The sequence below is a fragment of the Perognathus longimembris genome, chromosome 7 (genome assembly GCF_023159225.1).
Source record: "Perognathus longimembris pacificus isolate PPM17 chromosome 7, ASM2315922v1, whole genome shotgun sequence".
NCBI classification, from domain to species: Eukaryota; Metazoa; Chordata; class Mammalia; order Rodentia; family Heteromyidae; genus Perognathus; species Perognathus longimembris.
The window spans coordinates 11,972,521-11,986,304 of NC_063167.1; the positions used below are offsets into that span (position 1 = coordinate 11,972,521).

General features: G+C 50.2%; 1 protein-coding gene across 1 annotated transcript; it reads left to right on the top strand.

Annotated features, from left to right (window-relative positions):
• Positions 1-263: 263 nt before the first annotated feature.
• On the top strand, positions 264-7,491 carry Ubxn10 (UBX domain protein 10). The gene is made up of 2 exons (XM_048349840.1): positions 264-386; positions 6,034-7,491. Exon 2 carries the CDS (start codon positions 6,049-6,051, stop codon positions 6,892-6,894), a length of 846 nt encoding a protein of 281 aa, XP_048205797.1. The 5' UTR covers positions 264-386; positions 6,034-6,048; the 3' UTR covers positions 6,895-7,491.
• Positions 7,492-13,784: the final 6,293 nt, after the last annotated feature.

The following is a 13,784-nucleotide window of genomic DNA, read 5'->3' on the forward strand; positions in this document are numbered from 1 at the left end:
TGGGTTCGCAGAAACGAACCCCAACCCCATTTTACAACTGGAGAGGGCAGGGGCCTAACCCAACGTCGCAGAAAAAGAGGAGAGTCAGGAGAGACGGGGTGACACCCTCTCCCCTCACCCAGGGCCGGCCTTCCCCTTCCCCTAGAGGTGATGAGGAGAGAGGGGGAGGCGCAGGCCGGGGGGCAGGGCCGCCTCCCGGGGCAGGGCCACACCTGGCACACCTGAAGAACCTCCGCCCTCCGGGCCCAGCTCCTCCTCAGCACCCGGCCGGGCAGGTTCCGGTCAAGCCGGAAGCACGTGGCCCCCCCCACCCCGGGCGGTTGCCCGGGAGACGGGGCTGTTTACCAGCGGGACGCAGCCGGGGCGCAGGCGGATGGAGCGCAGAGGTGAGCGAGGCCGGCTGTCAGACCCGTGGCCGGGCCTGCAAGGGGGACACCCCCCCCTCCCCGAGAGGCAGAGCCCCTAGCACCCCACAAACCGCCCAGGTGGGACCCCCTCAAACCTGGCCCCAGAGGGATCCCTGGGAGACTGCAGCAGGAGGAGACTCAAGCTCTGTGTCTGCAGCCACCGCTGAGGCGCCTAGGAAAGTCCTGGGGCCATGCCCTTCCGGAGAGGGCGCACAGCGCCTCTGGACACAGACCCAAGGACACAGGCCAGAGCGAGCGGGAGCCTCCCCCACACCTGGGCCCTTGGACTCAAAGCAGTTCTCCTTTTCTAGAAGTTCTTTCCTGCCCCTCTCCCAAAGCCCTCTGCACTTTGAAGTTGTTTGCTTGTAGGGCTGCCAAGAAAAGCAGAAGGAATGGAGTTATCTCTGCCACTCCCCCCTCCCTTCCTGCCCAGAAATCTCCCCCAATTTTCCTCCCAAGGTTTTGATCAGAGAGTGTTCTGGGTTCTCCAGCCAATTACCATCTTCTAATTGGTTCTTGTAGCCATTTCATCCTGCAAGCCTGGCTTGTGGGGCGGCTGGGGATGGAGGGCAGGAGGTGACATTAACTGATAAACAGTTTTAAAAGACTAATTCAAATGTATGCATCTTGCTATAAGCCAGCAGATGGTATGTAGGAGGCTATATTTTATTGCGTTTATGGGTTTAGATTTGGGTTGTAAAATAGACAGGGCTGACCCTGCAGTGGGTTGTGGGTGCCCTTGGAATGCAGAAATCTGGCTTGCATTTCTCCTCCCTGATTTTCCTTCCTTCTAGTTGGTTTGGTGGTCATCTTCAGGAATGGTCACCTACCCACCTGGCAACAGTGCCCAGTGTTTGCTTCTTGCTGCCTAGCTTCTTGCCCCTGCAGCCAGCTATCGTGTTGAAGTAAACAGGCCACTTGCCTATTCAGCTGACAGCTTGATGGATGCCTGTGCCGAGATCTTGTCACATCACTTGGCGGTTGGATGTCTGCCAGGACCAGAGGTGGCAAAAATGCTCAGAACAGGCTTAATGATGGCTGCTGCAGAGGTCTGCCTAGACCCAGGAAAGCAGGCAGTGTTTGGGACGCAAGGTGCGAATAGAAAAGGCACAGTTGGGAGCTGAGTGCCAGTGGCTCAGGCCTGTAATCTCAGCCACTCAGGAGGCTGAGATCACAGTTCAAAGCCAGCCCTGGCAAGAAAGTCTATGTAACTCTTATGTCTAATTGTCTACCAGAAAGCCAAAAGTGGAGCTGTGGTTCAAGAAAGTAGTAGAGCACCAGCCTTAAGCAAAGAAACAAAAACAAAACAAAACAAAAAAAATCCTGAGGGACAGTACCCAGGCCTTTTTACCACATACACCAAAAAAGAAAGGCACAGTTGGCTTGGCTCACCCAAATACTGGTTCTCCCCACCTCCCAGGCCTTTGCACTGGATGCCGGGAGAACTGGTGTTTCCCCCATGTAGCAGATGGTCACTGCCCTCAGGAGGAGGCAGTGGGTTATGAAATCAGGTTGGATATAACGGTTTTACCTGAAGGAGGTGTTAAATCTCTAAATAACCGTGAGTGGGCCTCTGGGAATTAGTCATAATTGAAATTTTTCTCTCGAGCTAGCTTGCAGTCATGTTATCTTATGACCAGGGTGTCTTGATTATGACACCCCCTGAACATAGCTAATTATATAGTACCAAAAGGTATAGCAAGTGCATGCACGTACTCAAGTTTTACGGTTAAAAATAATCTAGCAAGAGTGCCTGTAAAAACACATGACTTTCCCTCACATCAGAGTTGTTAAGGAAGAGGTTTCTAAGTTACCAAACTCACTGACAGATAAACCTTCCTGAGGCATGTGTGGGTGTTGGAAGCCAAACCTGTGATGATTCTGTGGAAGCTTCGGGCAAATTAATAGCCATTCTCCAGCAGGAAGGGCAGGCGGGGTAGGGGTTGCGGGGTGGATCTTATCTTTGGCTCATCATCGGACGGATCTGTCTTTCTCCTGTCACCCTGAGTTAAAGGGTAGAGCTGCCTCCTGCAAGTGAAAAGCTAGAGAAGTGAACTCAGAAAGAAAACCATAGCTGTCACAGAAGAACAGATGAAATGAGCATGGACAGGGGCAGGTGTTTTGGGTATCAAATCTTTGCTAGGGAAGTGGCTCCTAAACTCCTGGAAGCCAGATTGGGGTGGGAACAATAGCTGAGATTCGGGCTGTGAGTGAAATGAAGCAAACATGAGGCCTTTAAAATGCTGGAAGCAAAGTAGAAAGTATCTGGAATGAGGTGAGAGAGGCCATTATGTTATTAATAAACTTTTGTCCATGCATTCATAGGTATATAGACAGCCGAGGGAAAGGAAGGGCCCCCTAATAGAGAAGGTAGCTCTAGGAACACCTGGATTAAAATAAATAAACCAAGCGCAAAATGGGGGATCGCTGTCGAAGATTCTGGATGGAGCAGGATGTTGGGAACTCACAGGAACTGTGTGCTTGGGTTCACTGTGGTTTGGTGGTGCAGAAGAGGAAATGCCCTTATATTGCTGGGTTGCGTTCTCAAGTTCTCCTTTGATTTAGGAAAGCCAGAAGCCAGGATGCCAGGCAAGGTGGGGAGGAAGGTCATGTTTATCCAAAGCTCTCTGCCCACACAGTGATCACTGGCAGTAACAGCAGCCTCAGTCCCCAGCCACCCAGCACCCTGGTTCATCCCACTATAGGCTCACGGACTGCATTCTATCACAGATAGCACCCCTGTTCTCCAGGGGCAGCTCACTGTCATCCCACGCTTTACCCCGCCCGTCAGTGGTGCCTATTCATACCCTCTCCAGAGAAAAGTGGCATCTGGCCAAGGATGGCCACACAAGGCCAAGCTCCAGGCTACGCACTGAGTTGCCTAAGGTGGCACATGCGTACATGACTCAAGGTTACCTAGATGTGCTGAGCCAGCTGACTCCCAGTCCTTGGGATGTGCAGGCCCCAAAGCCCCCCAGAAGCCATATTGAGAGAAGTCTGACTCCATTTACCCCACACTGGGAAAGTGCAGAGTGGCAAGATTAGAACACACAGCTTGAGGGCTGGAATGACATCATTCAGGATGGGGCTGTGACAAGGGGAACTGGAGGAAGTGAATCTGAGGTGAGTGAAAATGTGTTGTTGGAAGGGAAGGGAGCTGTGGACAGGGTGGGCCTGAGTCCCAGGTTTCCTCGCTGGTTTGCAGGGACTAGGAGACACACCACATGCACCCTGGGAAATGTTCTAGCAATAGGTTCCCAATCACACCAAACCCAAACCCAAACCGCTTTCCTTTTTCCCTAAGTAAGCCTCAGAATGTTTGCTTTGTGTTGCAAAGGGACTGAAGTTCACAAGCATTTAAATAATATCTTCAAGGTCAAGGTGCTCAATGGGGAATGGTTGTGTATCAGAAAGGTGGAGTGGTCATATGGCTGGCTGGTGGCAGAGCCTGAAATAGGTCCTGTGACTCCTGGTCCTCTGTCCTTGGGGACCATGGGTTGGGAGGAAATTACCAGAAGGTCTTCCATAGGCTGAGAATGGCCTGGCCAGTCTGTGAGCAGAGAAAGGATTGATCACCATGGCAGTCCCTGCAGAGGGACAGGGAGCCCAACAGGAAGTTGGCCATGTTTCAGGAAAGGTGTACTGGGGGACAGGAGGAGAAGGTGGGGGACGCTGGTGCTGGGGAAGGGGGGTCAGATGTTGAAAAGGGTGACATGATGTGGTAGTTCCATCCCACCAAGTCTGAAAGCTCCCATCAGGCTTCAGGGCTTTGCTTCTGTTGGATTGACTCATCATTCCCCAGCACCGTGGTGGGAGCGCCAAACCAGAGGCTTTGGGGGTGTTGTCAAGGCAGCTGGGCAGCAAACAGACAGGCTGCGATGTGTGGGGAGAAAGCCAAAACTGCTGCTTCAAGAAGTGGCTTGTTGGCTGGGGCGTAGAACACTTGCCCAGCAAGCATGAGGCTCTGAGTTCAAACCCAGGGCTTCAAGAGGAGAGGAATGATTTGTTTCAAGTACAAAGGAATAATGACTAGATGTCCTAAGACATGGATTCTTTTTCAGACTCTGTCACCAGCCAGGAGTGTGACTACCAGGTAACCACTCTATCTTCTAGCTCACGCAGGCTGCTGAATTAACAAGTACCCAGCATTTTCTTAGACTAGCTTTAAGAAAGCAGGGTTCAACAAATTATGGCCCACAGATCAAAACTGGGTGATTTGTCACTTGTGTCTCATGGGCTAAGAATAGCCTTTACATATTTAAATCACCGTGACCCATGAAAATGACATGAAATTCAAATAACAGAGTCCCACAAGAAGCCTGATTGGCTATTGCCAACCTGTTCATTTACATATTCTCCATGGCTGCATTGGAGGCAGGAGCCATATAGTTATGTTAGACCACATGGGCTATGGAACTCCAGATAGCTACTCTCTGGCTCTGTCAGGAAGGGCTTGTCCAGCCCAGCTCTAGAATCGAAGTGCCTCCGCTGTAAGCTCTGGCAAAGTGGGCCTTCTAGCTCCTCTCCTCCTAGCCCAGTTAGGGACTGATAACTGCACGGAGTGATTTGTGCAGAGCCTCCTATCCTAGCAAGGGTGAATCAAAAGATAGAAGGAAAATGAAGGAAGGGCAAGCTATGGGTGAGTAGAGAAGGAGGAGCGAGGAATGCTTGTGGCAGAAGGAAAATGGCATCTCGGAGTGTGTTTTCCTCCAGTGAATAATGTGCTGGGGTGGGCCATCCCTCATTTGAGGAAGTTCTAAAGGGCTGTGGAGGGACGAGTGACCTGCCGTTCTGCCAGCTTTGGAGTAGAGCTCAGCCCCGCCTTCCTGCTAAGATGGAGTGGTTGTCTAGTAACAGGGTTACTCTCCCTCTCCATTGCTACCATGACTATATCTCCATCCATCTTCCTCCATGGGTGGTACAGGGCTGCTGGAGATCCCGCGAGGTCCCTGAGTTCAGCAAGCTCTGCCTTCCCCAGGTGCCCCCCTCCCCTGGACACTTCGAGATCAGGCTGGACAGCCTGGGGCCCTGGGGCCCAATCTTGCCTGCCCTGTTTTTGTGATTAACTTTGCGCTGGAACACAGCCCCGCATTTGTTGCATGCACGGCCCACACTGACTTGGTGCGGTGGTGCTGTAGCTGAGCAGGTGCAGGCAAGATCTATGTTTCCCACAGCAGAAAACATGTAGGGAGAACGTTGGCTAACCCTGGCTCTAGAGTGTCTCAGGACACACTCCCTTTCATCATCATCCTCTCTAAAAAAATCAAAAAAAAAATCATCATCATCCTCTCCAACTTAAAGACCCCTCCCCTTATGAGCAAGAATTAATCCCCTACCTTAATCTCTTGCCTAGTTACTATGGGCTAAACCTGTTGTTTCTGACTCTAATAATTTAAGTTGAAGGGACTTTGAGTCACTTGATAGATTCCAAGTGTGTAGAGTGAATGAATGAAGAATGAGAGAATGAATGGTAGCTGGTATCCCAATGCCAACAATCCAGAGAGAAACCCATTGAGTCCCGAGTTTGGCCCATCGAGCTTGCTCTGAGCACTTGCAGGGGAGGGCCTCATGTGGCTCCTGGTATCCCAGGAAAGTTAACCCAAGGCCTCTGTTTCTGCTTCCTTAGGGGCCCTGAGAAGCAATGGCCACAGAAGGCCCTGTAACCGCAGCACCACTGGGACGCATCCCTCTTAACACGGCAGCTGAGAGCTCATCTGCTTTCATCTGGAAGCCAAACTCACTAAAAATGCATGTCACCAGGCCCAAGTCTGCCAAAGGCCGCAAGCGGCCCAGTCTGCACAAACCCCAGGGCGCACAGTCAGGACCTCACTGCGCACCTTCCTCTCCACCTCCAGCCAGCTCCTCGGAGTCACCGGGCAGTCAGAAACCAAGAGCTTGTGCGCCCACATCTCCAACCCAGGGAGCCCCAGATGAATTCCCTGAGCTGCTACAAGTGCCCATGGGGGCCTCCTCTTCCCTCAACAAGTACCCAGTCCTCCCATCCATCAGCAGAAGAGGCCTGAAGGAGGAGGCTTTGGGCACAGTGGCGAGAAAAGCCAGCTCCCTGCAACTGAGCAGCATCCAGGCCCTTTACCAAGAGGAGACTTGCACCACAGAGACAAAGAAAGATGCTAGAGCCCCAGCTTTTGCCCCAGAGAGGAAGCTTGTCATCCAGACCAAGAGGCAGGGCACTCCCAGGCCTGGAACCCTGGAGGAACACTCAGACCAAGAACACAGGCTGCTGCTTGCTGTCCGATCACCATCAGGCCAGAGGTTCGTGCATCACTTCCGGCCCACGGATGACCTCCAAACCGTCCTTACTGTTGCCGAGCAGAAGAACAGAACCACCTACCGCCACTGCAGCATCGAGACAATGGAGGTGCCCAGGAGACGTTTCACAGACCTCACCAAGTCTCTGCAGGAGTGCGGCATCCTCCACAAGTCGGTGCTGGGCATCGCTCAGGAGGAGGGGGAGGGGAGGCCCTGAGCCCACAGGCACCCACCTGGGGTCCCCGTCTGTGAGCCAGAAGCATGCCACTGTGGCAAGGCCTTCCGTGCAGCCCGGTTGCAAGTGCCATATGAACTGGTGCAGCTGTGGCCCTTGGGCCTCCCTCCCACAGCACGTCCTTGGGGGTCAGACACATCTGTGCGTGGGCTGGGCAACTGAGAGACTCAGCCTTACACTCCCTCCTCCTCTGGAGAAACCACGAGTTCCAAGGCTGTGTCTGAAGCAGCTGCAACTAGGATTTTTCTTCCCAGAGTGTTGGCTACGTCTAATACAGTCCTTTCGGGAGCACCTGCCGCCTGCACAATGAACTCTGATTCTCTTAAAGCCAATGTTTGCCTTTCTGTATTTGCTGCAGGATTAAACACTTCCCTGAGGGATTGCAGTCTGGTAAATAACCAGGGTTCAGGAAGTATCTAACTGGCATTTGTATTTCTTGCAAGTGTCTGACGTATTAACAGACTGCTGACCCTGTCTTTAGAAGCAGCTCCTCTGCTGGGCTGGGAGGCCAGAGCTGTTTGGGGATCCCAGTCTGTGTGAGAGAACATCAAAGGGGAGAACAGGCCTTCAAAACCCCCCATACAGGGCTGGGAATATGGCCTAGTGGCAAGAGTGCTTGCCTCGTATACATGAAGCTCCTGGTTCGATTCCCCAGCACCACATATATGGAAAACGGCCAGAAGGGGCGCTGTGGCTCCGGTGGCAGAGTGCTAGCCTTGAGCGGGAAGAAGCCAGGGACGGTGCTCAGGCGCTGAGTCCAAGGCCCAGGACTGGCCAAAAAAAAAATAATAATAAAATAAAACCCCCCATACAGCGATCATCAGGCCCACAACAATCTTAAGAGTGGGAAAGTCAGTTGCTTCCTTAGCTGTGGATGCGCCGCTGGCTACTTCAATTAGAAGCTGGCTAGCTTTCTCAGTCTTGGTGGCTCCTGACTGTGCAGAAGTCTTCCCACCAGAAAGAAGCCCGAGTGCTCTGATTCCCATTGCCTTTAACATGCACAAACTCAGAAGTCTGTCCAAGTTCTCCTAAAGGCATCCTGGCATATCTGGGCATGGACAAAGCGTTTTCCTCCCCAGGCTCAGTGTCTCGATGCCTTTACTCGCGGAAGGTCTGGTGAAGCAACCCCATGCCCTGTGTTCCGAGGTGCAGGGGGCGAGGCAGGCACCTTGCTGGGGCTGCTCTGTGTGTGGCACCTCTGCGGAGACCACGGCCACACAGCTGGCTGACTGGCATCTGGTCACTTAACTTGAGCTGCCCTGAAGACTAGTGAGTCTTGTCTACACACCTCTGAGGTGGGAATGTGGACAATTTGCCAAAGTCCTCTAGTACTGCAGACTCAGCCAGACTCTTACCACTCTTCGGGACCCCTCTACAGCCCAATCCTCATTCAGAGTAGACTTGGGTGCCTTATCCCACAGGGCATAGCTGTCACACAGTCCTGGGGACCAGCAAACCCCTCCCCCCCCACACACCTCCTAGGCTCACACAGGAGGCAGGAAGCAGGAGTTCTAGAAGCACATGACAAGGGCATCCTAGAGCAGATAAGGCTGGTGGTTAGAATGTTACCCTATCCTGTGCAACTACAATCGAGACAGGCTTGTCTCCTCCACACTGGGGCCCACACCGCATCGATCACTGGATCCTGGGTCCTCTCTGAAACGTTTGCCAAATGCCTTAATGCCAACCTGGTCTGGCCAACCGCTCCTCTGATTAGAGAGGTCAGCTAGGCCTGGCAGGGCCCTGGACAGGCCCAGGTAACTGGCCATCCCTTCCATTCCCTGACTATGGTAGGAAGGACCAGTGACTCGATCCTGGAGCCTACAACACAGAATCTTCATCTCTCACAAGGATACAAGTGCAGAACTCAGCCTCTGACCTCAGAGGCCAGGGAAGAGCCTTCCCTCACATTTTACCTTCTTTATGGTAAGAATAAAATCCTGCTCACCTACAACTTGGTAATTTCTCCAAACTGAAAAGCTTTAGAACGCTTAGTGAAATGGAGCTTGCTTGACAGAACTAGACTCCTTTTTATTCCTGATACCAGGACTTGAACTCAGGACCTTGCTCTTTTCATGAGGCTTTTTTCTTTTTGCTTATGGCTGGCACTCTACTACTAGAGCCATGCCTCCGGTCATTAGCCTCCAGTCAGGGATTTTGCTGGTTAATTAGAGATGGAGTCTTATAGACTTTTCCACCTGGGCTGGCTTTGAACCACAACAATCCTTACAGCCTCAGCCTCCTGAATAGCTAGAATTACAGGCAGGAGTCACCGGGTACCTAACCAGAGTTAGAATGTTTTACCCATTGGGGTTTGCTGTTGGCATTTAGCTTAGCATTTTGTGGTGGCAGAACAAAAGGAAGGCATGGACATAGAAATATTTTAGGATATTTTAAGATATGTGAATTCACTCTAGATTTGAACCATCAAAATCTTTTTTCAGACAAAAGATGATAATACAAACAATTAAAATGGATTTGTGTGAAGCATTCTGTGAAGCATATCTTGTATTTATCCAAAGCCTTTGGCCTCCACCCCGGTGGGCAGAGGTGTCTGGACTGTCTCCTTTGTTTTTTCCTTGGAAAGCACTTGCCCCCCTGTCAGAACCAAGTCCTCCTCCCCCTCGCAGTGGGAACTCCCCTGCCCCCCCTCGTTCCCCCCCCCATTGCTGCCCTTTCTCACGTTCATCCTTGCTCATCTCGATTTCTCCTAAATTCCAGGTACTGAAAGTTAGTGAGAACAGACACTGAGATCTTGGTGGCTGTGCCCATGCTAATACCAGCGAGCACCCTGTCCCATGGGGCTCCTTTAGGCCCGTGTGCTACTTTTGGTGGCCTGGGGGAGGCCATGGCCCACTTTGCAGTCATAGATCTTAGTGATTTGTGTGACCAATGGTCATTGAAAGCTTCCTGGGGCCACATTTGTGCCAGCCATGGGAATCATAGGAAGAGAGAGGAGACCACCACTGAGCTTTCCCCTGGGGTCTAGTGACGTCAGTGGCAGCAGCTGTATCCCAGGGTGAGGACCACATTGTGTCACAGGAGATCTTCTTGCCTGCCCTGAAGGAGCTGCTCACCCACCTTTCCCAGCGATGGCGCCCAGGGGACTGTGCAGACACGAACTTGGCATAGGACAAAGCTTCATGACATACTCCCTGATAAAGCCCAATAGGTAAATTAGTCTTGGCAGCAGAAAGAACAGCAGGAGAAAGAAGTGACTCATCATTTAGAATCCACGGAAAGAAAATGGCACCAACAGATGGCAGGTAGTTTAGACACAACAGCCTCACCCTGACAGTACCTGGGGATTCCGTAAAGAGCCACCAAGGCCAGGGCTGGGAATATGGCCTAGTGGCAAGAGTGCTTGCCTCCTACACAAGAAGCTCTCGGTTCAATTCCCCAGCACCACATATATGGAAAACGGCCAGAAGGGGCGCTGTGGCTCAGGTGGCAGAGTGCTAGCCTTGAGCGGGAAGAAGCCAGGGATGGTGCTCAGGCGCTGAGTCCAAGGCCCAGTACTGGCCAAAAAAAAAAGAGCCACCAAGGCCAGGGCAGTCCTGTCAACAAGATGGCCTGTGGACCATGACTATAGGCCAGGAGTTACCACAGGGCCCACGTAAAATGCGTCACAGAAATGAAGGCCATTCCAATGGAGGATCTTAAAGATGAAGGACAGAAAGCCAGCATCACAAAAAGTCAGCACTGGTGGAACTAAACTTAGCTTTTTGTTTTTAATTTAGTTTTTTTTATCAGTGATTTCAAATAAGTTTCCAATATCAAAACCCCTCTACTCCCAAAGGTGAAGAAATTTCTCTTTAATTTTTATATGAATGTTTTCATGATAAACTTACATGAAAGAGTGCACACATACATGTGCCAGTCCTGGGGCTTGAACTCCAGGCCTGGGTGCTGTCTCTGAGCTTTTATTTTTTTTACTCAGTGCTAGCACTCTACCACTTTAGCCACAGCTCCACTTCTGGCTTTTTTTCCCCTTAGGTGCTTAATTGGAGATAAGAGTCTCACGGACTTTCCCACCTGAACTAGCTTTAAACTGTGATGCTCAGATCTCAGTCTCCTGAGTAGCTAGGATTACAGGCATGAGCCACCGGTGCCTGGCTTTGGATGGCACTGTAATATGCTAAGAAGATGTATTTTTCTATCTTCTAAACAATCATCAAGAAAACTAATTTGCTTTGGCGTTTGTTTGGAAGTCATCCCGAGAATTAAGCAGGAATATCTGATTTCCTGGTTGAAGGCAACATACCCACAATGACACTGAAAATTCAGGAGCCTCTTTATCCTCACATCTAGCCAGACCCCAGCCGGCCTCCCTGAAAGACACAGGAAGGTTAGAGCCACGGTGGGGGAGCTGGCAATCAAAGTAGAGCAGGCTCTGGTGACTCAGTCCCCAACACGAAAGACAGCATCTCACAGTGTAAATGTAAATGGGATGTTTTTTTCTGTCCGCACTGATGACATGCCATTTTCCTTTCTCGATTTTACCAGGAAAGGAAAGTTCCTAGTAGCCTTCTCTGACATCCCTCTATTTCTCTACATTCGAACAGTACAGGAATCCGCAGCCCTCCTGCACAGCCCGGGTGGAGGAACAAATCTCCAGATATTTATGGGCACACCTAAATTCTATCCCAAGAGGCTGAATAACAGATGTAACAAATGCCAGTGGGTTAAAAAAAAAAAAGCAGCCCTTATTCAGCTTGTCCTTGTCAGAGGTGGCACCTGGCTGCTGGGCTGAGTGGACCCCAGGGGCTGGCACCACCATCCTGGAAGATAGGAGCTGATTGGTGGTGACTCAGGGCAGGGTGGCAGTCATAGAAATAATGAGAGGTGGGCAGGTTCTGGACATATCCCTCTTCCTTAGGGACAAAGCAAGGAGAAGTATGGATTGACAAGGTGAGAATTACCCGAGTGGGCCTGGCTTGAGTCATAGTGCTAGTGTAGGCAGTTTCAACAAAAACTAGCAAACAATTATGACAGCAAGAAAACAGATGGTAGATAAAGAGGCAAACGCTGGCCAGCATCAAAATGTTCAAAGAGGGAAGTCAACTGCTTAGGAACAAAATGTATGGAGAAAAAACCAGGGCTAACTTACTGCTTTCATTGAGAATCGATACAACTAAGAAGGTCATGGATTCATTCAATGTGTAGGTCCAAGTTGGAATGAATTACCATCTCACTCTAGGGGTATGATGAACAGCTCAAGGATGCTGATTAGACATCCTCGTTCCAGTGAGCAAGTGATCATTTATCCATCTCCCTCCTTGTCATCTCCACTGCATTGATTCAAATCCAGTAGCCGACTTGGGATGCATTTCTTCTTGGGATCTAGTGATATTGGTCCATACTGTCTTGTTCTTTATATTGAGCGGAGTATGCCATGGGGCCTTGGACCTGTAACTCTCTGCCATGTGTCCTTTGTGACAGGAGATGCAAACGTCATGGCTCCCTCCTGGCTGCTGAGCACCTGACAGGCAGCCCTGGGTCTTCCCAAGTCCAAGCCCACGTCAACAGAAATGACCTACCACCTGTAGACTAGTCCTGGAGGAATGGCATCCCTGCCTCCTTCCCAATTGGGAAGTTTCATCAGAAATACAGTTACTGCCGCCTCGGCCTGCACCCAGCCCTGGGAGGCTGTGATGCCCACCTGGACCGTGTCCTGAAGACCCTGGGGTCTGGACTCTCAGAGACCCTGGAGTGGCTTCCTGCACCCAGACTCTTCTTCACAGACTTCTCAGTAAGGCCTTTGTCATACTGAACATAGGGACGCCACCTGTAATACATTACTTCAACAAATATAATTAAGAACCCATACAACAGGCACACGTTAGACTCACCAGTGAACAGAACAGGTTCCCCAAAAAATGTTTTCATAGAAGTTACATTTAGTTAGGGGACCCAGAAAGCATTCAATGGACATAATATGGAATGCACGATGGATGGAAGAGGAAGTGGATAATGGAACACAGAATAGCTGAGCAGGATCAGAGGGTGTGGAGAGCCCGGGTAGGGGAAGGATGGCCAAGCACATGCAGGTGAGCAGGAGAAGAGAGGAGGAGGGCGTCCATGTATGGCTACAGAGGGGATCTAGTCTGATGGAATGAAGGTGGTGGCCGGTGTGGGTAGAGTGAGGAAGGAGAAAGCTGTCACAGAGAGGGACAAAAGTGGCATTGTCATCTAATCACATGCTGAACAGAGAAATATGGCTCAATAACATGCTAGTGTGATGAAGAGGAGAGGAAAGAGAGAAGGGATGGGAGGACTGGGAGGAAGAGAACGAGAAGCCACCAGTATGATTCAAGCCAAAGACCAAGACTAGGTGGGCAGGTAGCTACAGCGATGCTAACAAGTGGTATCTTCTGGAAATACAATTTACTTTAAAAAAAATAAAAATCATTCTATTGGTAAAATAGTATTACAGTCAATGCTAACCCATAATAAGCATAATCATCATACATTATTTTTTCCAAACAATAAAAGGCTCAATTCATATGGAATCCATTGTATTCTGCCTCCAAAACAAAATACATGTTGTTGTTTTTGAAGGCAAAACTTGGGGGTGAGGGGGAAAGAGTGAAGAGGAAAAGAAAACCATAATCATTTTAGTCAAAGATAACAGTTTTTTAAATATCTTGGCATATATGGTTTTATCCTTAGAGATTAAATTTATGTTGCACATCACTTTCTTGCCAATAGACACACACAGACATATTTTTAACATTTGTAATCCTAGCAAACAGTTTTATATCCTTTTTCTCCCCCCCAAATTCCTACAGTCTTCACAATTATTTTAAGAGTGAGTAATATTTCAACATGTTGCTGTCCTGTAATTATTCTGTTCTCTTCCTTTTTATGGA

Bases quoted from the DNA above. Each gene is read 5' to 3' on its own strand.
- Ubxn10 (XM_048349840.1), top strand. From the start codon at position 6,049: ATGGCCACAGAAGGCCCTGTAACCGCAGCACCACTGGGACGCATCCCT.